General features: G+C 35.6%; 2 protein-coding genes and 1 long non-coding RNA gene across 10 annotated transcripts in view; 2 read left to right on the forward strand and 1 right to left on the reverse strand.

The window, feature by feature from the left end:
- Positions 1-187: 187 nt before the first annotated feature.
- On the forward strand, positions 188-14845 carry LOC126697282 (probable E3 ubiquitin-protein ligase RHG1A). 6 transcript variants are annotated; one of them, XM_050394202.1, is made up of 8 exons: positions 188-420; positions 5983-6129; positions 10224-10384; positions 10809-11543; positions 11724-12133; positions 13429-13527; positions 13610-13744; positions 14560-14845. In XM_050394202.1, exons 3-8 carry the CDS (start codon positions 10279-10281, stop codon positions 14707-14709), a joined length of 1635 nt encoding a protein of 544 aa, XP_050250159.1. In that variant the 5' UTR covers positions 188-420; positions 5983-6129; positions 10224-10278; the 3' UTR covers positions 14710-14845. The 6 variants fall into 6 exon arrangements, with proteins under 6 accessions (XP_050250159.1, XP_050250160.1, XP_050250157.1 ...); XM_050394203.1 differs by lacking the exon at positions 5983-6129 and adding an exon at positions 8387-8490; XM_050394201.1 differs by lacking the exons at positions 188-420; positions 5983-6129 and adding exons at positions 7088-7317; positions 7464-7542.
- Positions 14846-16430: 1585 nt separating this feature from the next.
- LOC126697288 (tetraspanin-6) overlaps positions 16431-24205 on the reverse strand; it is a 121686-nt gene continuing 113911 nt past the window's right edge. Inside the window, exons 2-7 of one of the 3 annotated variants that reach the window (XM_050394216.1) lie at positions 20003-20130; positions 19771-19798; positions 18692-18922; positions 17597-17660; positions 17462-17521; positions 16431-16890 (exon numbers count right to left, since the gene is read on the reverse strand). In XM_050394216.1, coding sequence (XP_050250173.1) covers positions 16835-16890; positions 17462-17521; positions 17597-17660; positions 18692-18922; positions 19771-19798; positions 20003-20130 — 567 coding nt within the window. In that variant the 3' untranslated portion in view covers positions 16431-16834. Of the gene's footprint in view, positions 16891-17461; positions 17522-17596; positions 17661-18691; positions 18923-19770; positions 19799-20002; positions 20394-24205 lie in introns of those variants that run through there. The other 2 variants (XM_050394215.1, XM_050394217.1) reach the window with 2 other exon arrangements.
- Positions 18276-18629, forward strand: LOC126697291 (uncharacterized). Its single transcript, XR_007646179.1, has 2 exons — positions 18276-18311; positions 18506-18629. It is a non-coding gene; the product is annotated as an uncharacterized LOC126697291 (long non-coding RNA).

The raw sequence follows: 24205 nt of genomic DNA on the forward strand, positions 1-24205 counted from the left end.
ACTCATTTTTACGGTTCAATGTACAATTTACGTCTGAAAAGTTTGTTACAAACAATTTGTGACAAAGTTATGGATTTTGACACGTACCCGAATCCAAGCGTGCATATTATGCACGGGACAAAAGGCATGTCCTTGATGTGATACCAGCATTATTCGTTAATTAATACTCTGGTTGCTTTACACGAAAAGCACCCGATCATACTCCCCACTTTATTCCCTCCCAATTTGTTCTCTTTTTCACTTCTATCACGTACGGTTTGTTTATTCAATTCCTTCCTTTTTCGTCTCAAAACCAACAACCACCTCTCCCTTCTCTTTCTCTCAGGAAAGGTTCGTATATCACCTCTCTCTCTCTCTCTCTCTCTCTGAGCCGTTCGATTCTTTGACCATCAGGAGTCAACGTTAAATCCAACGTCCAAGGTATGCTCTCCGTCTCCGGCACACATTCACAACTTTTTCCGATCATGCATGCGGTGCTTGATCACATTCACATAATCTAACTCTTAATCTGCTTGCATTATCACTAAGTATTGATTATGATCCAGTTTAAGGAGAGACAGTCTGATCATAATTTTCCTAGTTTTATTTATGTTTGCTTTTTTGTGTTTTTTAAAGCTTGCCTTTCTAGTTTCACACAAGGGATTTTTTTTTTTTTCCTTTTCAAAAAATTGATTTATAATCGATAATAATAATAATAGAAGTAAAAGAAATAAATAAGTTTTTGAATTTCCAATTTAATCTGTTATTTTATTTATTTATTTATATTTAATAAGTAAAAACTCAGATAGTTTCCGTTACCGTTAACTATCTGTGTTTTTCTTTTGGATTTATAATTTGTAAACCATAAAATCATTAACAAATTGATCATTTTTTTTTCTAAATTAAATGGTTTTGTTAATGTAATTCCTGTTTTTTTTTTTTTTTTTTTTTTTGGCAATTGATTTTGTGTTGTAGAAAAGTTTTGTATGATCCTTGTATTCAATTGTTGTAGTTTAGTCATAATAGAGTGGTCATTATCAAAGGGTGCTTCTATTTTGTTTTAATGATTTCTTTAGAAGAAACCAGGAAGAAGCATGAATTTACTTGATGGGTTCAATCTTTGTACCCCCAAGAAGCTCAAGCCCTTAGGTTTGCACTATAGATTTTGTTGTTTTAGTAGGTTTTTCCTTTCTGCCAGAGAAGAAGGTGATGCATCTTCTACATCAAAGGGTTTCTTAGAGTGCAAGTTTTTTTGTCCTTTCAATTTCAGAGTTTCTTGGAGAAGTTTGGAATCTAGACTTACTTGTTTTACAATTTATGGATTGTATATTTTTTTGGGTTCTGTGTTGATCTCTAGTCATTTCTTTTTTTGTACCTTGTTCTACCTTTTGATTCTCCTAGCTTGTTTTGTTTCTCAATGCATTCATCTTAGGATCATTATTTCACTCAATAACTTTATTTAAATTTTTTGTCTATGTCTAATAAAAAAAGACATGTCAATTAAAGAAGTAATGGAGAGTATGATTTCGGATAGAATAGAATTGAGGAAAAGATTACATATGGCCGACCCTAGCTGACACGTTGAGGATCCATAACCAATGCCAACATTTTGAGACTAAGGCTTTGATGTTGTTGTTGTTTTTCTGTTTGTTTGTTTGTTTGTTTTTGTTTTTGTTATTAAATAAAAAAGGACATGTCAATTAAGGAAGTAATATAGAGTATGTCTTTAGATAGAATAGAGTGGAGGAAAATAATACATTTGGCTGACCCTAACTAACATGTTTAGGATCCATAACCGACCTCAAAATTTTGAGACTAAGGCTTTGTTGTTGTTGTTTTTGTTGTCTAATTGGACAACTTTGTATGATTCAAGTACCCATTGTGTGCTCCAATATTGCAAATATTTTCTGCTAACTAAGAACCAAATATATATATCAAAATTATTGTGATCCAAGAACTCTAACAAGTGCAGAATGGAGGGTGAATTTGAAGTTGAAGTCCACTCATTATATAATGCCTTAAAAATAATTTCAATTTTGTCCCTGGTAGCTCCTTTCCCCCAAAGCAATGAGTATTCCTTTCTCTTCATATGCACCACATTAAGCATAGTGGAATAGTCTTCCAAATTTTGCCATTAGTCCTCTGTCCAAAATTCCCTGTCCTACAAGACAACAAACAAGCACATAATTAGGCATTACTGAACTAACACCTAACAAAGATGATAATTTGTAACCACATTTCCCGGGCAATGACATAATGTAAAAAAAGATGGCCTCTGCTCCCCATTGCTAACACATATAACATTAATCCAGAATAATTATCCCCTGCTTTCTTAGATTATTTGTTGTCAAGATTTTCCCCAATATTGCACTCCAAGAGAAAAAAGCCACTCTGAGCAGGATATGAACCTTCCTTATACTTTGCTAGTTTGCTGTGGCAAATGCTTCCTCCCTTCTCTTTTCAATGCCTTGTAGTAGCTCTTCACTTGAAAACCATGATTCTTTTCCCCAAACCATTTTGTCTTCCTCCTCCCATCCTATCTTGATAGCCCATAAATAATCCAAAATGTGCTCTATAGATTCTAACTCCCTATCATGAATTGCTCAGGAGAATATTGGGTTTGAATAAGTGGATGCATTGTGATTTTCTAAATAACCAATCAACCTGGTGTCTCTGTTCTTAGCAATTAAGGAAAGTGCAGGATACGTTTCCTTCAGCATAGTATCCCCATCCTAAATAGTATGTGAAAAATGAATTTTGGAACTTGTACCCACCTCAAATTTGAAAATTTTCAAAAGGTTATGCTAATCTCTTCTGATTTTGCCCCAAAGACTCACTCTGTAAGGCCCTCTAACAACATTAGAGCACCAAGAAGTGTAAATCTGATGGAGACACTATAGGTAATCTCTTTCTACTCTGTCGGGGTAGCTGGGGAGTTATGGGGTTTTGTATTGTGCTTATTAGGGTTGAGTTGGGCAATGCCTAGGATGGTGTTGGATTTACTTACCTATTGGACAGGTTTATGTAGCCAAAAGGTGCATGCTGAATTTGGCCCGGGGAAGGGGGTATTCCTTCATGTTTGATGTGGATATTTGGAGAGAAATGAATGTGTACATTTAAAAGTAAAGAATTTTTGAGAATCCAGCTGAAATTTCAGTTTATGGGAACTCTTTTCTAGTGGAAGCAAGCTGCTAGGTCATCTTCTGCTTCAGATCTTGTAGATTTTATGGAAAAATTGTGCCTTAGTTGATTTTCCTTGTACTTTGTTTTCTCTTTTAGGTTCTCCCTTTTTTATACTCCCAGTGTACTTGGGCTACACCCTTTTTTATTAAATTTATAAAAAAAATCCAAGAAGTGCTTGATTAAAAACCAGCAGCCTCTTAATTCCCAAACCTCCATCATGAATTGATGTGCAAACATTCCAATAGACCAAATGTTTCTGCATTTCCAAAAAAACTAGTTGATGTATGAGTATTATATACTTATATGATTCTTTTGAGGTAAAAAAAGTAAGAGCCTATTTGGTTACACCATTTTCAGCCTGTTTTTTGTTTTCTAAAAATCATGGGCCCCACTAGCGTGATAGTTGTTTGGCAAGTGTTTTTTGTTTTCATTTTCTAAACTGAATCCCTTTTTCACTCTGTAAAACAAAAAAGTAGGAAATTTTTTTTTTGGTGTTTTTTGACAATTGAGAACTAAATTCAGTGGCAATGTTCTAAATAAACCGAAAATTTGTTGGGCCCACACGTGTTGTCCCACTCAAACTCAGCAAGTATACTTTTCCTCCATTGGGTTATGCCACTTAAGGTACTTGAGGCGTTTGAGTCTTGGCAAGGTAAATTAGGACGACATCGCAATATAGTTTTTTGGAGACTTGTGCCACATTGCTTGATGTGGTGTATTTGGAGAGAAAGGAATGCTAGATGCTTTGAGGGATGTGAGCGCTCCTTACTAGAGATTAAGTCTTTCTTCGTGCATACTCTCCTTGTTTGGAGTGTGGCTTTGTCGCATTGTTCTTGTTTTTCTCTTCTTGCTTTACTTGATCATTGTAATTTTGGTTCTTGATTTTTGCCCCCACAGTACATCTCCAATGTACTCGGGTTGACTATTTTTTCGTTACCTATCAAAAAAAAAAAAAAAAAAAAAAAAACAATATTTTTGTTTTCTATTTTTGAAAACTTGTTTCAAAAATAGGAGCCAAACACAAATCATGCCAAAATTTTGTTTTGAGAATTGGTTTCAAATACAATTTTTAGAAAACAGTTTTCTAAGTTTGGAAAAAAAAAAGTTGGATGACCAAACAAACTCTAAGTTTTTGTTAAAAAAATCACGACAAAAATTGTTTTGCATGAAATATTGAATTCTTGATTTATATTTTTGGGTCAAGGATGTGTTGAATTCTTTGAGATAGCTCTTCTTCATTTGTGGTTTTTGTGCAATGTACAAAATTACAAAGTCCTTCAGCTTTCTATGTTAATTCTCTAATTAATGTGGTCCTTCAATTTTGTAATTTGAAATTCCAATAGAAATTTCTGTTATAGAATATGATAGCTGTTGGGTTAGATGAAATTTGGAAGGAGAGCAAGGGATTCAATCAGCATCTAAATGCCATAATGGGAAGGGGCTTAATGAACCAAACTAGGATGTTAATGAGATAAAGAAGTTTGGGAAAAATTGTCACGTGAATGTAGGAAGGATAGCATGTTGTGATACCAAGTATATATAGTGATAAAAACCAGTGTTAAATTTGAAGTAAATATATGGAAAGGATTAGACATTTTTAGTGGCTGATACTTGTCTTCTGCTTTCTTTACAAATTTTTACTTGGGTGCTTTCTCTCTAACCTTGGGCCTGTTGGAATTGATGCTGTATGGAGAGAAACAACAGGCCATTGTCATTATTTTATTAGACATGCAGGTTTGGTTGCTAGTGGACCTTATAGCATTCTTTTGGGGGCATAGAGAGAGGCAAAGGTTAGAAGCTTGATGGGATTTAGGGTAAAGGGGTGCTGCAATTTTGATCAGATGGTATTAGATGTTCCTAAGGCCCCTGCAGATACATCCACGAGTTGATGGACAATTGCATTTTTTGAGAGTTTTGGTCTACTAATTTCATTGTATCATAACATATGTGGATGAATAAGTTTTTTACTTTTTCCTTTTTAATTTCATTTTTGTTTTCTATGTTTTTGCAAAAGGGGCACTATATTGTTAGAATTCTATATCAATCACAAACCTTTGTAGCTTGATGAGTGTCCTTGTACTTGCCTGTACATCTTCTTGATCTCAGGTTGCAGGTTGAGTTATGCTTCTCAGCTTTTGTACTTTGTACCTTTTTCTTCAAATAAATTTTTTTGTTTTCTCTATATTTTATCTCTTGTTAGATTGGACTAAAGCCTCTAAATTAAAAATCATGAGTTGTGTGGAGGAACAACTGTGCTATTTAAATAAAGCTGATAGAAGAGGAAACTGAAAGAATAAAGTGAATTACATGGATTTTACTAAACACACCAAACAGAATCATTGGTTTCTAGAAAGGGCATTTAAATAACAGAAAGAAAAAGGGCAAGAAACCCCCTCCAATTGGACAATTATTTACCTCTGAAGTCGTGTTATTTTAAGAAAGTTACATTGAATACAGATGCTACATTGAAATTGAATACAGGACTATAATCTGTTGAATATTTATGAAATTTCTTTTTATGACTTCTAAGTTTATCTTATTGTGTTTAGAAAAGCTGTGTGCATAAGCCCACTCCTGGAAAATAAACTGACCATGTGAGGTCAATTAATGTTTTACATGATCAAAAAGAGGCTCACGTCTCAAGATATTATACAGCAACTAGATTACTTATCCCCCCTTATGTTTTACAGCAATTAGAATAAAATGGTTAGCCTGTGATATGAATGTCATATTTTTTGTAGTGAAAATGGCTTCCTTAATGGTCTTAGATTATGAATTTTTGCTTATTGTTCCAATGTTCCATGCATATGTGATATCAAGTCCTCTCATGTTACGCATATGGAAGAATCCAACAGGGCAAGAGATCCATATTTTTCTCTTCATGTGCACACATGTTCAGAATTGATTCATGTAAGAGGGTCCTGCAATATTATTTCTCTTTAAGGGCTCCATGAAGGCAAAATGAAGGTAGTAACAATACTTATATTTTGGTGAATTTCTCAACTCTCCCGTACGATTAGGTGGTTTCCACCATGCTATTTCAGCAATTCTGATGTTTTTCTTTCCTATGTATATCTCCTTTTAGAAAGAGAAAGAATTATACCCTTCTAGAACGATACCATTGGTGAGGTATTCCTATTCTAGACTCTTCTAGAAGATACTGTTTGTGAGATGTCCTTATTAGCTGTCGCTATCAGAATCTTGAATTTAATCATTTAACCATTATTCTTAGAGTAATATATATATATATATATATATTGATAAGTAAAAAAATTCATTGAAAATTGAAATAAGAAAATACAATGAAAATAAGGCACACAGGTACTGTGCTATAGAGACAACAGAAAATATAAACTAAATAACAATGAAAGTACAAAAATCAAGAAAATCTGCAAATAATTTAAAAGTAAGAACACCAGAAGCATTTGCCCATTCAAAAAAAGTCTGAAAGAAGCTTTCAACTCATGAATCGATCTTTCATTCTCTTCAAATATTTTCTTATAAGAATGTTCGTCTTATTTTCTTGATAGTTGTAATTTTCATGCTTCCTAATTTTGCTTTTGTGCTGGTTCCTCAGCACACTGCCTGTGTGCTTTGGTTCCTTGTGTAATTTTTGTTTTCTTCAATGAAACAGTATTTACTTATATTAAAAAAGAAAAGAAAAAGAATGTTCGTCTTATTTTTCCACTGCTTTCATTTTCCTGTTAAGAGAACATGCAAAATTTCATTAATTTTAAGTTCTATTTTGGAGCCTCAATTGTATCACTAATTGTCGGTGTATCTCCTTGCCTTCTTGGGAGGAAACCTTCGAATGTGGAAAGTAAGAAGGAAAATGTACTTGCCTAATCGAGTGCAGAAGCATAATACAAAGTGATGACACAGTACTAGTGAGATAACATGGTTACCACCACTCTTTCTTCTGTAGGTTGGCTTCTCAATACCTAATCCATCCCATTATACTGCGATAATCAAGCCGTGGCACACATTGTTTCCAATCTTGTGTTACCAAGCATGTAGAAGAAAATTTCCATCTCATACTAGACAAGATACTAAGTGGAGAAATAGCTACACCATTTGTGAGATTTGAAGACCATCTTATTGATGTCCTTACAAAGTCATTGTGTAGGAGTTGATTAGAGCTTATTTTGTTCCAAGGTGGGTGTGTATGACATATATGCACCCTACGAACTGTTATTATCAAGATATTCTTTTTAATATTTTTTTAAATCTTCTCCTTTATATTTGGAATGGATTGGGTGAGGGTTGAATACTGAAAGCAGCTCATTTTCTTAATTTGTTAGAAAGAGAAAGAATTGTCCTACTAGAAAGATGACATTTGTGAGGTGTCCCTGTTCTGAACTATTCTAGAGGATGCTATTGGTAAGGTGTCCCTACCAACTATCATTATTAGAATATTCTTTGCAATATTTTGTAAATCTTCTCCCATATGTATGGAATGGATTGGATAAAAAAATTATTTTCTGATTTCTCTCTCTTCCTCTCCCCTTCTCATTCCATGGAGCACAATATATGAGTTGTCACTAAGGACTCATGCATTGATACCACTTCATATTTTCAACTAGTTTATGTACCCTTGCCCATTGTGTTGCTTTCATATTTTTTCAGTTACTTTAGAGAGGTTTCTTGATGTCGTAACAGAGACTTCAAAAGAATCCAATTGTCTGATTTATCAGCTAATGGGCAATGAATGGGTAACCATATTTGGTAAATAGCTAGTTAAACTTTCCACTTTATTAGCATTCATCTGAAACCTTTTATCTTTATCAGCATTCATCTGAAGCATATTAAGTTTGGTCTCATTGAGCTACAGAGGAAAAAGAATCTGAATATTGAAAATTTTGTATATAAAGAGAGAGAGAGAGAGCTATAATTTTGTCCTAAAATCAACCTTGTGCTGGAGGAGCCTAGTGATTCTTAGATGGTATATTATTTTCAGTTGCAGGAGAGTCTTTATAATTCCTTGCTCATCATGCAGAAACTATTGCAACATGGGCTTGTTACTGTGAGTCTGGATATTTTGCCTATCAGGCATTGGTAATTCCTTAAGTTCTTGCTGCATTAAGTGGAGATTATGAAGTGGGGTACAACCTAATGAATATGCTGACTGCATTTTGATGTGGTGTACAAGATTTAAGATGGTGCACTCCATAGCTCTCTGATTTACATATACTGAGATAAACTTAATTTTGCCCATTGGATATAGGTGATACCTCAAGTTCTTGCTGCATTAAGTGGAGATTATGAAGTGGGGTGCAACCAAATGAATATGCTGACTGCATTGCTATCAACTGTATGAGATTGAAGATGGTGCATCTGCTAGCACTCTCATTTCTCTATCATATTGCAGTTTTAATTTTCCTACGGTTTTGTGATATAAAAATTGCTTTTACTCATAATGATAAAGTTTCCTGTTACTTTTCATCCATAAAAGTGTTTATAATTTTCTTGTAGTGTAGTTGGCAAATAGACTGGGAATCAGCCTCCCCAAAATTGGGAATAAGGTTGCTAAACTACCACCTCTCCCAGACCCTGCTGAAGTATGAACCTTGTGCACACCTTTTTATAGTTTACGAATGGAGGTCATAGGGACAGTTGTTACTGATTAGATGGAGAGAACCAGCATGCCTTTTAGTTTGAAGTGCAATAGTTTTGATGCCAGTGAAGGTGTTGATGACTGATGAGGTTGAGGAAGTGTTAATGTGGGTCAATGAGGAAGATGAATAGCCTGAGTTGCTTTTAGTGCTGGTGATATCCTGAAAGACTGTTATTGTAATAATATAATTGTACAATGGTAGGTATGGGGACATCATAGAAGTTCTAAGAAGATGAAGCAGTATCTTTTTGGCAAGTCCATATAGCTCTTTATGGCTAGTTTTATGAAGCCCATCTGCTGTTGTCCTTTTCACTATGGGTGATAGAATTTCATTACCCTTTGAAAAATCAATTTCTGGTCATGATCTGTGTCGTGCATTTCAAGATTATAGCTACAAAAGTTCATCATGATTTGTTTCAAAGACTTAACAAGCACCTTAATCTGAAGCAGTTCCATACTTTGTCTTTGATAGGCAGAAAAACTTTTCCTAATTTGATAAATGTTTTGATTTCTAAAGGTGTAGAGGTTTGATATAATACTAGAAGACAGCTGAGCTAAGTGGTGTATTTGAAAGTGTCTTTTACAATTACTGAATTATGTACTTGTGTATCGAGTAATATTGTTGTGCTTAAACAATCATAGCAGTCACTTGTTATCTCAGTTAGAAAAAGGTTCTTTGGTCATACCAGATATATGTAATTGATTTTGGTATAAGTTGCAGTCATAGACAGTTTGGTGTATTGCTTGTTTAACAAGGAAATAGCAATGTATTTTGCGTTCATTTAAATTGTTGCATTGTTCTATGTTAACATGTAGATCAGTGAGAAGTGGCAGAATGTTTGATCCATTTCAATAATTTAAAGGTCAAGTTAAAAAAATGTAGTTTTTAGTATCTTTATTTTTCTTCAAGAAAAATTGCTCATGTTGTAAAGAGAGATTATGCCTTGCTAAATTGCAAATGGGGAAAATATTTGGAACAATTATTAATGGTGTAGATGTGGTGTATATGAATATTTCTTTTGCTGGTATGGTTCCTCAATGTTGTGAGGGATTATGTGGTTTTCTTTCTTCCTTTCCCCCCCTATTGTATCTGTGCAATATTATTTTAAATGGTTCCTAATATCTCTAAGTATAGAAACCTTCTTTGGCCTCAGACTTGTAGTGTTAGTTTAAAGGGCAATGATTTGTGATTATGCCAACTTCCGTGAGCATAGCTGGTCCAATAATACTTCTAATCTATTACAAAATTAGTATATAAATATGCAAATGCTTAGCTTGGTAAATGATATGGGCATACATACATGCAATATATATAATAAGACTGCATACACACTCATACATGTATTCATGCATGCATGCATTTATGTATGTCTATATTTGCAGAATTTCTTTATGTAAATATATATGCTTTTTAATTGAACCTTCAGACTCTTATGCTTGTATGCAGGTTGGTGCTGTTTCCTAACTCCAGATTTGAATAATTTTGTCCTTTTTAAGGGGATATGGGACATAGGCACTTTTCCAACTCATTGCAAATGCCTGAGTTTGAGATGGACCAAGACTTTCATCATAGTCGTGGAACTGCTGAACAGTCTTACATTCATATGGGTACTGGAGCTATGAATGTTTTATATGTATTATGTCCAATTATCCAATGGATATTTCTTTTTCTTTGGTGATTACTTCATAATTTGATTGAATGTTGCTGCCAGCATCTAAAAAATATACTAGATTTTCTCCAGACATGGATAGTAAAGTGCGGGATGAAAAGCAATTAGCAGTGACCATTGAATAAGTTTTTTCATCTTGAGTATTTTGAACTCTCCTAATTTGGTGCAATTATGATTGAATATCTGATTCCAACTTAATTTCTGTATAATCTGGAGTTCTCCAGCATGTTTCCCTTCCATTTTACTGTAATGTTCTACCTCAGAAATTCCTAAATGATCTGTTTCCTTGCTAGTAATAGTTATTTATATTTCTGCCACTCATATTGTGGAAATGACCATTTTTCATTTTATAATTTGTATAGCAGGAAGGGCTGTTGCTCCAGAAAATGGTTCTATCATTTATCCAATGGAAAATGCACTGATGAGTGGAGTATACTGTGCCTCTTACCGGAACTTGGAATGCAGGCCTGTTCAACATTCCTTCTCTGGCGTTAGAGTGGAAGGTCCACATATTCCAGTGGCTGATGCAGGATCATCATGTGATCCCTTTCCACATTCTTCAGCTTATCTGCACCCAGAGAATAGTGCCAGCCATGCTCCTTTAAGTTACTATAATGGGCACAACATCCAAGAAGTGCAAGGTGGTGTATTAGATCCTACAATGGGCACTGGAAGAAGTCCTTTCAAAAGAAAAAGCCCTGGACTTTCTTTAGCCTGTGATGGAGGCAGCACAAGCAGATTTTACGTTGCTGGAAGTTCCTCTGGTTCTTCTGAATCTCATCCAGGGAAATCAACTTCAGACTGTCAAAACTATACTTCAAGTTCCATTGGCTTCCCTCCCTACAGGGGTGGCAGCCCCCTGTTTGGCAGTGAAGATTCTCTAAGGAATGTGAGAAGCCGATCTAGACTGGATTTGGAACCCACCATAGGGAGAACTTACATATCAAATCAATCTTCTCATCATTACCATCCAGTGACTCATTCGGCCAGCCAATCTGGAAGACTAGACATTACTTATACAAATGTTGATGTAAACACTCATAATCAGAACCATTCCACTCCACCTCCTGCTGCATACGGAAGGTTTCTGGCTTCAGGTCAGTTAAGACATAAATATAATTATTCTTCTTCACTGTCATATTATGCCACTCTTCTGAGAATTTACCAACTTATTTATTATAATTCCAGAAAACAATGGCCAGGTCAGTTAAGATATAATTATTACTCTTCTTCACATTTATGCCACTGTTATGAGAATTGACCATTTATAATTTCAGAAATCAATGGAATGAGCCATGAGAGGAATCAGTATCTTCTTGGAGCAAGTACTGCAGATATTGGTCATTTACACCTTAATTCCATACCAAGCAGAAATCCCTTTCCATCACCTCCACAATATCCTCATGGTATCTATGCGCAGACCACATGTGAAGGTCATGGTAATTACTCTCGAAGAGCTACATCTTCATATAGAGCCAGTCCAAGTTTCTCCCAATTGGGACATGAAGCAGCTCACTCTGAAAATGGTCTTCAGCTTCTCTCAGAACCTTCCTCTTACAGATATTCAAGGTCATCGTCTGGCAGAGGCTGGCGTAATACTCATTGGGACGGAAGGTCAAGGATAGCGAATGAGAGATTCAAATCACTTTCTAATGCTGCGGATGCACATGATAGAATGGGACCTGAGGTGAGTAATTATCATTTTTCAAGTTTTACATGTGCTATGAAGGGAGCAAGATCTGGTACAACCACTGGATTATGACATTTGGCAATCACTGAACTGATAGGTTTTGAGCTTCATGGTTTCCACTTTGGAGATTTCTGAGTCCTAGAACCGATATGATATCATTCTTAATCCTTTACCTGTATAATTTTATCACAGTAACCCCCCCCCCCCCCCCCCAAAATATTTATCATTAATCGGATGGTTGTGCTGATTGGATCAAAAGCCATCTAACAAGGACTTTGTCATGGATATGTATTCAAGACAGAGTAATGTAATTATGACCATGCTAAGATGTACATGCTTGTTATACACGTTGATACCTGTGCAGAAAGGGGGCAAGGAGAAGTCTTTGTTATATTTGATGGGAAGGATGCAAAGGCTAAGGATTGTGGGGGGCTGTTTTTTATGGCTTACCTTTTTCAGATTTTTAATCTCTTGATGGGATCTTTGCTGGGACATGTATTTTGGAATACACCTTGTTTTGTCCTTTTGGTCTGTGGAACAGTTCCATGATTTACTTTTTCTTTTTCTATTGATAAAGCATGTGCTTTACTGATTGTGTACAGTTAAAAGGAGGTTGAGAAATCTTAACATAAAAACTTTAGGAATTTCTTCTCAAAATATTATAATGGTGAGTTGGAGATATTGTCATTAGCCTTCTGTCACATACCGCATAAAATTGAAGCAAGTCATCATGGTTTAGTGAGTTTAGCCATGTTATGACTTCATTTCAGTTTTTAGATCCTTCTTGTTGGTTGAACCAAGTCCTTGAAGGATGTTTTGAGACTGAGCTTTTATGAATTTTTTTTTTTTTTTTGGGGGGGGGGGGGGGGGTGGGGTGGGGGGTGGGGAATAATAATAAATATAAAAATTGAACCAATTTAGAAGTGTCATACAAGAAACAAGAATTGTTTAGGGGGGCCAACTTCATATCTTTTGAAAACTAAGTAAATTTAGGGGTAAAAATCTAATATTTAGGAAGTTTGGGGGGAGTAAATTTGGAGGTAAAAAACTAATATTTGAGAAGTTTGGGGGGGGGGGGGGTATGCCCCCCCCCCCCCCCCCCCCCCCAAAGCTTCAATGTGATTCCTCACCCCCCCGTGTTCAATGGCTCTCACCTACATATCTTGCCAAGATACTGACTCTCTACAAGCCAGATACTTGTTCTGCTTATTTGGTGGCATCGTGCAAACTGGATATGTAGCAGCTCTTATGGTAATTTATCATGCGATGACATGTACTTGTCATATTTGCAGGCTATAATGATGGCTGATCACTCACCTGTGTATGGCTCCAGAAATTTGATTGATCGGTATAGGGACATGAGGCTTGATGTTGATAACATGAATTATGAGGTAATTATTACTTCATCTATCTCCTTGTTGTCTTTTGGATTGTCCCAGCTTCTGTTGACTATAAATTATTGGCTTCGGGCAGGAACTACTTGCTCTAGGAGAAAGAATAGGGCATGTAAGCACTGGCTTGTCCGAGAATATGATTTCAAAGTGTTTAATGGAGACACCATATTCTTCATCAGAACTTATCCTGGAGGACCGCTGTGCTATTTGCCTTGTAAGTATTTTACTGTTCCCGTCTGGCCGTCTCTTTGATTAGGAGTGGCATGCATTTGAGATTTAGACCCAAAAGTATGGCTACTCATGATAATAGATGGAGTTTGTGAAATTTTTTCATATAGTTTAAATTACTATGGTTAATGATTTTGAGCCATGCTATTTTTTTTTTGAAATTGTTCCAGTCCATAATGATAGAGAAATGTGAATATGTTTAAAAGTCTTGCAACAGCTTGAATTTGGACAGGTTGCTTGGATTTTTTTTTTGTTGGGCTGAATAAACATCAAGGTTACTACATTTGAATATTACCATAACACAGCGTAGATATATATATATATATTTTTTTTTCTTGAGGTTGAGGGCTCTTAATATTCCAAATTAAATTTTCTGTGGTCCAAAATTTGAGTTTAGTATAGACATGCACCCAGTTAGATGCATACATAGTTATGTATATAAAAACTATATCTGGATATGTTATTTCTAGATTAGATTCATATATGATTTTTAATGGCTTAATCTTATTAGGTGTGATGTGATTTATCAAGTATTGGGCCCTGGCTTAATCTTATTGGTTCCATTTGCTTCTTGAATAGCAGTTTACCTTGTTTGCTCGAAGAAATTAGCAAATTATTTTTTGATTCATGTCACAATCTAGATGGCTGACCCACTCTCAGTGGGTTGTGGTATCATTTGGGCAGTCCATGTTCCTAAAATATGAGTTTTTTAATTGATATCTATGTGTGTGCACGAATGCATCCCCTTCCGAGGGATCTCTTTAACTTTTTCAGCATTTGGTTGACATTTGCAATTTACAGGAAGAGTACAAGATTGAGGAGGAACTTGGGAAAGTGAAGAACTGTGGCCATGAGTACCATGTGGACTGCATCAAGAAATGGTTATTGATAAAGAATGCCTGCCCCATCTGCAAAGCTCCTGCTCTATCTGATAGTTCGAAGGAGCAATAGTTAACATTTACTCTTATGTTCTTTCAATCTCATTCTTGTAAATATATAAATGGAATTGATGAAGGGAGTTACAGAGACCTCTCATGGAATGTGTATAGAATGTTTGAAGAAACTTGGTTTATTCTCAGTTCACTTATATTGTTGTCTCCCATCTCATATGTACCAAGCTCCAGCCAAAAATCTGACCTTGTTGGTAAACAGTATCAAACAATGGTACAACTGTGTCCAGAAGTCTCTTTCTCCTTATGGAAAGATAAGGAAGAGTACTTCCATTTCCTGTACAGTTGTCCCGTTGTGTTTTGACTTTTTTCAACCCTACTAGTTGGCAATAGAATATATATATATATATATATATATATTGCCTTGGATGGGGCGTGTCATGTTTAGCCCAAAATAGTTCGTTTAGCCCAAAAATAGTTTTAATCAAGTTTAAAAAAAAGTAATTTCATTTAATTGAATATAAAAAAATATAATCAAAGAATATCCAACCCAAAACATATATCCAACTCCAAGACCTTACCCAAATTGGAAATAATTATATAAAAAAAGGAATAAAAAAAAAAGAGGCAAAAAAGTATGACCATAAATTTTAGGTGGCAAGTTGCTGTTGATGTATAAAAAAATAACAGAAGTGGACCGAAGTAGACCAATTAGACTGCATGGACTAAAGCAGATCGAATGGACCTAAGTGGGGCAAAATGGACGGAAGGGGACCGATTAGACCAAAATAGACCAAAGTGGGCTGAATGGACCGAACTGGGCAGAAGTGAAGTAAACTAGACCTAAGGGGATCGATTGGACCAAAATAGACAGAAGTCTGCCTCATGGACTAAGCAGGACCGACGTGGTCCCATTGGACCGAATAAGACTGAAGTGGACTGAAATGGAGCAAACTGGACCTCAGGGGACCAATTGGGTCAAAATAGACCGAAGTGGGTTGAATGGACCGAGCTGACCCATTGGACTGAAGTAGATCAAACTAGACCGAAAGGGACCAATTAGACCAAAATAGACTGAAGTGGGCCAAATTGACTGAGCTGGACCGAAATGGACTGAAGCAACCTAATTAGACCGAATAGACTGAAGTGGACTGAATTAGATGGGCATAGCAATAATAAGTAATAGGCTTCAAAATTTTTTTTTAGACAGGACATAATATCCATTTATAGTTGTAACTGAGCAAAGTTAAAAAACAGAGCCTCCAAAGCAGGAGGTGGAGAATCCTTAATCCATATCACACCATCTATTATATGTTTATGCTTTAACTTTTAGATATTATATAAATATAAACGTGTTGATAAATTTCAATTCTAATTTGATATCAATCTTCAGAAAGCTATAGATACAAATTCTCTTGTATCACTTATTATTTTTTATTTAAAAAATATACTATATCTTAAAAAGATAATAAAATAGAACTCCAATTCAAACATTATCTCCATCCAATTGGGGTCAAAGTGCTCAATCAATGACCACCCAATTATCCTATCAAAAAAAAAAAAAAAAAAACAAAAAAAAAAGACCACCCAATTACCAGGTATTCAATAATTGATTATTTTTCTATCTTTTCTCCCCCCAAAAAATATATTAATTATTTTGCGACAAAACATGTATTATTTACTCTTTAGTGGGTGTACCGTGTACTTACTTCCTTCAGACCAATGAGTGCAGTAGGGAAACACAAAAAGCAGTCCCTCTATGAAAAGGATAACACAGTACACTATAATGAAAATGACATCAGAATCAAACATATCTGATGGGAGGCATCCAAATTCATTAATCACCATGTAACATAGCTCTACATCAATATTGTCACGTTCAATTGATATCAACAAATTTACAACTTCTTGTGAACTTATTTTTTGCAACTTCATAATACAAATCAACTCCTTCAGTTAGAGAAAAAGGTCTCAATCTCTTCCGGTTTCTCAAGCATCACCAAATTGACAATGTGAAACAAACTACTATATCAACAATTCAATGTTTCATTCATGACAGACCATGAGATATTGAGAACAAAACTATACTTTGAACTTTAAAGCCGAATCTACTTTTTCCCAACTTTACAGATATTATATGGGAACAACATCCAACTTTGTTTTCTGTGGTGACAGAAGTCTATCAATCAGCTTTCAAATGCTTCCCCAGCAAAATACTGTTTGTGGACCATTTTTTGGTAATCTGCCAAAATCATTCCACAATTCACAGATAAGATATTGCTCAAATGGATAATAAAAAATTCCAATATTTTAAATACAACAAACAGTGGTATTTCAGTGACATTGTGTGATAATATATGGGAAATACTATGCCTACATTCAAAGCCAGATAGGGTAGTTTGAGAGCAGTAACAATCGCATGGTGTTTAATACTGATACACTATAGCTGAGTTTGGATTGCACTGAAAACAACCCACGTCTGCGTTTGACATTTTTTCCCTGGATCCCATGCATTATTCATAAGACCCACAAGTACAGAAAAACGCAAATTTTGCTTTAAAATTGGGTCCCACAGCACTATTTACACATTTAAAAATTATTTTGTTACAGTGTTTTCAGTAATAAGTTTTCAGTTTTCAGCAATAAATAGTATCCAAACAGACCTTATAAATTCGTTAACTGGAGGTTGGGGTTTTTGGGACATTCATAGCCACCAACAATAACCTAATCTCAAAGCTCAAAAATGTAGAAGAAGAAAATAAATGAAAAACATAAATTGGCTGAAATGAAAATATGTGTATCCATTATCTAACCTTCCTTATTGCACCATAAAGCTGCAGCATAGCTGTTGAGAGGACTCTCTGGGTTAGGCTCTGCATATGAGAACTGTTAGGCACTGAAAAAAAGTGACAAAGAAAACTTAAATATGTAGGTTATAGCAACCAGACCTCCCAATAGACTCTGAATGGACAAAAGAATTGTTCTACAATCATAAGCTGAAGACCATTTGTCCTGAAGCAACATAAGAAGAGAATTACATCAGTTCTACTTTTTTTTTTTGGATAGACTCTGAATGGACAAAAGAATTGTTCTACAATCATAATGAAATAATTTCACGTCAGAGCAAGTAGAACTCAGTATAATAAAAAAATATTGCTCAGGTTTCAACTACTTGAACTTTAACTTATCACCCACATTGAGTCTTTTTCTTTTCACCTAAATTTCCAGTGCCTGATAAAACTTGTAACCATCTAAAACCTTGACTATTCTAACTTAATTTTCTGACCCAAAATCCATGACAAAAAAACTATCCTGTAAAATCATTCAAGTGATCTATTACTAGATCTTTTCTTTTGTATAAGACTATAAGGACAAGTGATCTATGCTATGCCTGAGTGTTCACCCTCACCAACAAAAAATTCAAACATAATTAGTTATTCTTTTTTATTCGTAAGTTAAATATGCACCCAGTGGATGTCTTGAACCCACAACCTTACTCTCCATTCCATTATTTGGGAGAGGAAAGTGTTAGTTGAGCCATAGCTCGTTGGCAAACATAATTGAATATTCTTAATCAACTTATTCAAATTTCATCATTTTAGAACATCAACATTAACCATTGAATATTCTCCCAATCTCCCATTTCATCTCTCTTTAAGTCCAGTATTGTGAGGGATTTCACAATTTGCTCCAATACCAATGGGCTTGGTCTGCGATCGAATGCTATAAAAGATATGTGCCCCCCCCTCATCCTTCACCAATTGGTGGTTGGATGGATTGGTAAGGCATACGGTCCGACAAGTGGTATCAGAGCCAAGGTCATAGGTTCGAGTCGTTGGAGCCGCATTGTGAGGGAGGGATTGTGAGGGATTTCACAATTTGCTCCAATACCAATGGGCTTGGTCTGCGATCGAATGCTATAAAAGATATGTGCCCCCTCATCCTTCACCAATTGGTGGTTGGATGGATTGGTAAGGCACACGGTCCGACAAGTATTACAAAGTTTGCTAAAAGAAAGTTAATCTACCAACTTTAATTGATACCTGAAGTATGTCAAGACAAATGTTGCCAAACTGATCAACATTCGGATGGAAGCACATCGTCTCGAACTTGATTTGGGGTGGTTTAAAAGGGTAGTCCATGGGAAAACGTAATGAGAGTTTGTAAGATAAACCCTCATACATAGTTCCTTTTCCACCCTCAATCGTACCAATCCATGTAAAAATGCTCTCGCCCTCAGGAAAAGCTGATACTCCTAAATCCCCTCCACTCATCTGCAGAAACAAACTTCTCTCTCTCTCTATTAGAATTAGTGAATACACAACACCAGCAAAAAATAAAAAGGAGAAAAATGACTTTAAGACTTTTTCGGAGAATCAAGGAAAAGCAATTCTTATCTAATGACCACAACCAACAAGAAACAAAGAAACACACTCAAAGCTCCATAGGTAAGATTGAAACTTAATGATCCACAAACCTTGTTAGAAACCGCTTAAATGACATAATTAATGATTCACTCTATTGTAAATGACAAAATAACCCATTTGTTTTCTAAAGACTTTTACATTAAATTCCACAAACTTAGAATCCATTTCCTATTCAACTTTCCATAAGATTCTAATCAGAATAAACAAATTTTCATTATTAAAAATATAAAAAATCTTTATCCATTTCCTATTCGACCTTCCATAAGATTCTGATCAGCATAAACAAATATTCATTAAAAAAAAAATCTTTATTCATTTCCTATTCAACCTTCCATAAGATTTTTATCAGTATAAACAAATTTTCATGAAATAAAATAAAATAAAAACAAATCTTTATCTATTTCCTATTCAACCTTCCATAAGATTCTAATCAGCACAAACAAGTTTTCATTAAAAAAAAAAAAAAAATCTTTATCCATTTCCTATTCAACCTTCCATAAGATTCTAATCAGCATAAACAAATTTTCATTTAAAAAAAAAATCATCATCCAAGAGAATTCAAAAACTGAAAGCAATTCCCTAATCAATTTCACTACTTCATTAGCCTATGAAAGACAAAGATTGATCAAACAAAATATGCGGTTTTAAGAAAATCAGCACGTATCGATAAGGAAGATATCGAAGCAAAAACATACCATGAGAGACATCAATTCCTTTTGAAGCCTGCAAAAAAATAAAACTAATTAAACCAACATGAAATCCGTGTAAAGCCTAAAGATTCTGAAGTCTATATTTCTTTTTTCTTTCCTTCTTCAAATTCTCTCGGCAACCAATCACAAGGAAAAAAAAAAAAAAAACTTCTTTCTTTCTTTCTTGTTATTGTTTTCTCTGGAAACAAACAGAAATTTGAGGAAAAAGACAATAGACCTTTGAGAAACAGAAGATGTGTCGACGGGTATAGGCGAATTGGTGGCCTGTTTAAGTGGAGCCGCCGCTGCATGGCGATGATGCGGCTGCGGGATCGACGCGTTGTCCTCCGTCGGATTGGGCCGGACCTCCATGAATCTACGATCAAGATCGAGATAGTGAGACTATGAGAGAGAGAGAGAGAGCCTATCAGAAATGAAAAAAACCGATTCAACGGTTGTGATTTAATCGATCAATCAATCAATCACTGAAGTTGGTAGTCTGATGAATAGCGGTGAATTATGAATAGTGGGAAATGAGATCAATTTTGAAATGTTTGTTTGGGAAATTGGCAGTTTGGCACTGCCACTTTGGCTTCGCTTTGGTTATTTTAGCGTTTGTGAATGGTTGGTAGTTTAATCTGTTACGAATATTCTTCTTTTTTTTTTATATATAAATTATATATATTTATATTATTTTAGATAGGTATTTTCTTGTCATTGAATTAAAAAAGAAAAAGAAAAAGATATTTAGGATTTAATCTTTGCTTACAGCAAAATTAAATTGGTGTTTTGATTGGTTAATAAAGAACAATTATCATGAATAAACACCATAAGATGAAATTCTTTAAAATTATTATAGTTAAGCATGATTATAATGCAACCACAACATTTGTTGCAGATGTAAATTGCTAATCCTACCGTCTATGGAATAATAATATGCTTAAAAATTAATACTTTTTTCAATATAAAGATTAATATAATCAGGAACAGTATTGACATATAAACAGTTTTTTTATTTTATAAATTTTTAAAAGGAATAGTAATGGAATGATTGATGACTCAACAGCTTATTAAAAAATTGTACAAAATTTAGAGTTAGCTTCTTTAAAGCTAACTTTCCTGAGGTGGGTTTTGAAGATCATTAAATTAATGATAATGATAAGATAAATGGTATTGATCTAAACTATAATATGTTTGGAAGGGAAACTTGTAAAGACGTTTATGCTTTTATTTTTTTTTATTTTTGTTAGAGATATATATTATTCATATTAGCCCAATGTAATAGGCCCAACCCTAATTCTACTTTGTGTGCAAGTCAAGTCTCCTACTTGTACTAGAAGTCTATTAGTCTAGGGTTTAGTCACCTATATATACTCATGTTAGGGTTCATTGTAACACAGGAGGTTATTATACTACACTCTCATACAATAAAGACATAACCCTCGTGTTCTCAGTGTTCCTCCTCTATGCTTCCTCTTCCGCATCTACTCTAGCATACACAACATGGTATAACACATCGCGTTGCTAATATTTAACATGGTATAACACATCGCGTTGCTAATATTTAACATGGTATCAGAGCCAAACTCCGTTCTTGGCATCAAACAAATATCTCTAGCAAACAAAGAAGATTCTCATGTGCACATCGCCAACAGAAGTCAGAGCATGCTTCTCTGCTGGATCTAGACTCCACGGCATCTCGCAGCCACTGTGGCGCAGTGCTGTGTCCAAGATCCATAGGCTCAAGCAAACTGTGACTTAACTTATCAGATCTGCGCAAATCCAAGCCTCGCCTGACGAAACCAACACCACAGACGTGTTCCAAGATCTCTCGCGACCAAAACCCAGAAATCCGGTCACCCAAATCCTTGCCACGCGCCTCCACGCGCCGAAGAAGCCTCCGAAAAATTTCCACGCGCCGCCGCAGATTCACGACTCCCAGGCTAGATCTGAGTCACACGCGCTGCCAAGACGGCCTTCTCGTCCACCGATCTACTTGGCCTGAGAATCTGGTGGTCATACGATGCTGCACGCGCCACCACGCGCTAGCGCAGTTTCTAGCGACTTCTCCACGCGCCGCCGCCGATTTCACAGGGTCAGATTCTCCGATGGTTACACGCGCCGCCATGACGGCCTCGTAGCTCGCCGATCTACCAAACCACCGAAGTCCGAGCATCAATCTCCCTTGCACGCGCCTCCACGCGCCGTTGGAAGTTACAGAGACGCGCCGGTGAATAGAACACGCGCCGATAATCAGCCACGCGCCGAAACTGAAGCTGCTGTCACCTGATGACGTCATCAGACACGTCAGCCCTAATCCACGTCAGCAGCCACGCAAGCAAGTCCACGTCAGCCCTAGTCCACGTCAGCGACACGTCATCAGCCACGTCAGCAGTGTCGTCCCGTCAGCACCACGTCACCTAGCTGACCGTTGACCCGGACCGACCCGACCCGGACCGACCCGGATCTGACCCATGAGCACTTTGACTGTTGACTTTGACCTGGACCAGTTGACTTTGACTTTTTGCGTTGACCTTTGACCAAAAGTCAAAATTTCCAAAATGGCATATCTTGCTCAGTTTTTTGCGTAGATTCCGATTTTGGGCTCCATTTCTGCATTTGAGGCTCCGAAATTGGACATTTGGCATATTCTTCATTGTGGTTTCTTCGAAGGCATTCTTCAAGGCATCTCCAAGTGATCTTCTCATGCTTATCCAACCTCAAGCCTTCATCGAGCTTCCGCCTTGAGTTTGAGGGAGGGTGTTAGAGATATATATTATTCATATTAGCCCAATGTAATAGGCCCAACCCTAATTCTACTTTGTGTGCAAGTCAAGTCTCCTACTTGTACTAGAAGTCTATTAGTCTAGGGTTTAGTCACCTATATATACTCATGTTAGGGTTCATTGTAACACAGGAGGTTATTGTACTACACTCTCATACAATAAAGACGTAACCCTCGTGTTCTCAGTGTTCCTCCTCTATGCTTCCTCTTCCGCATCTACTCTAGCATACACAACATGGTATAACACATCGCGTTGCTAATATTTAACATGGTATAACACATCGCGTTGCTAATATTTAACAATTTTTATAAATTTAATCTGAGAATCATGTTTGTGCTAATTTCTGTCTTGATGTCATTGTTTGATTGTTTTGTCTTTTACGGAAAGGGCAACCAGCTAATTGCCATCAGAGTCAGACTCCATATTCATAGCTCACACACTCACACAAGTCTAAATCAAAAAGGAAAAAAAAAAAAAAACACATAAATATATATAGTAATAAAGTAATGGATTATGAGTTCATTTGTTTGTATAGTTTGAAAAATTAGCCATAATTTTGAAGACCCCCTCAAAAAAAAAAAAAACCATAATTTTGAAGTAGTTGCATTGCATCAGGTATGAATTTTTTTTTTTTATTGACCGGAGAAATCAATATAAGCTTTTCAGGGAAGGGGATTAGGATTTCAATATGAGAAGTTAGAAGTGAGCTGGTTTATATTGCCAAAAATGTCGGCTTTGATTTCAATTAATTTTTATTTTTTTGGTAATATAATCAAACTTGACATCTTAGTAGTTAGAATTGTCCCCCTACAATAATATAAGAGTTAAATAATTGATGGGTCTGTGGAATCCACTTTATAGAAATAGAATTAATTGATTATGATTGAAATCCTGTTTGCAATTATGAGATACAATAAACTCTAGTTTTTTATAGCGTAGCCAGAGATTTTATGTCTAATTGTCTATACATCAACAAAAGTTCGTTTATTTTGCAGTTTATTAAATGATATGGGCCATATGGCCAAGATGTATAATTTTCAATTTATTCTATGCTGTAAAATAATTTTTTCTGGGATTTTTTTAATTATGTTTCCATTTCCAGAGATGGTAACCATGTAGCTCATAGGCTCATAGCATTTCTTTTATTGTTGTTTTAGAGCTTTTTTGAGCCAAAAAAAATCTATATGTTCTAGGATAACAACCATTAAAATTGTGCCAAAAAAAAAGTAAACAACGATTAATATTATAAATATATGTGAATCTAATCCAAATTCATATGATCATATTTTGTTGGATACCAAGTTGCCAACAAGATATGATGCTTTATTTGCTGGTTATCTTTCAAAGATTGCAGGACTAGTCAGAATAAACTATTGAGATGGGGTTACTAAGGGGACTATCTTTGTGCTTTTTTTGTAGGGATTGTATAAAATACGAGGATCACTTGTTCTTTGAATGCCCATTGAACAAGAGAATTATGGCTCCAGGTTGAAAGCTTACGCCTAACTCGGTTAATTAAGAAGGCAGACCAGGCCTGAACTCCTTCAATGGAGTGTTAAGGACTTGAAAGGAAAGGGAATCTAAAATCTGTAATCTGCAAAAGTTGCGGCTGCTGCAATATATGATATTTGGCTCTAAAGAAATACAAGAATTTT

Source organism: Quercus robur, chromosome 8 (assembly GCF_932294415.1).
Source record: "Quercus robur chromosome 8, dhQueRobu3.1, whole genome shotgun sequence".
Classification (NCBI taxonomy): domain Eukaryota; kingdom Viridiplantae; phylum Streptophyta; class Magnoliopsida; order Fagales; family Fagaceae; genus Quercus; species Quercus robur.

Coding starts and splice junctions, on each gene's coding strand:
- LOC126697282 (XM_050394202.1), top strand. CDS start 10,279: ATGGGACATAGGCACTTTTCCAACTCATTGCAAATGCCTGAGTTTGAG. Junction 11,544..11,723: donor CGGAAGGTTTCTGGCTTCAG/GTCAGTTAAGAC, acceptor TTATAATTTCAG/AAATCAATGGAATGAGCCAT. Junction 13,745..14,559: donor ACCGCTGTGCTATTTGCCTT/GTAAGTATTTTA, acceptor TGCAATTTACAG/GAAGAGTACAAGATTGAGGA.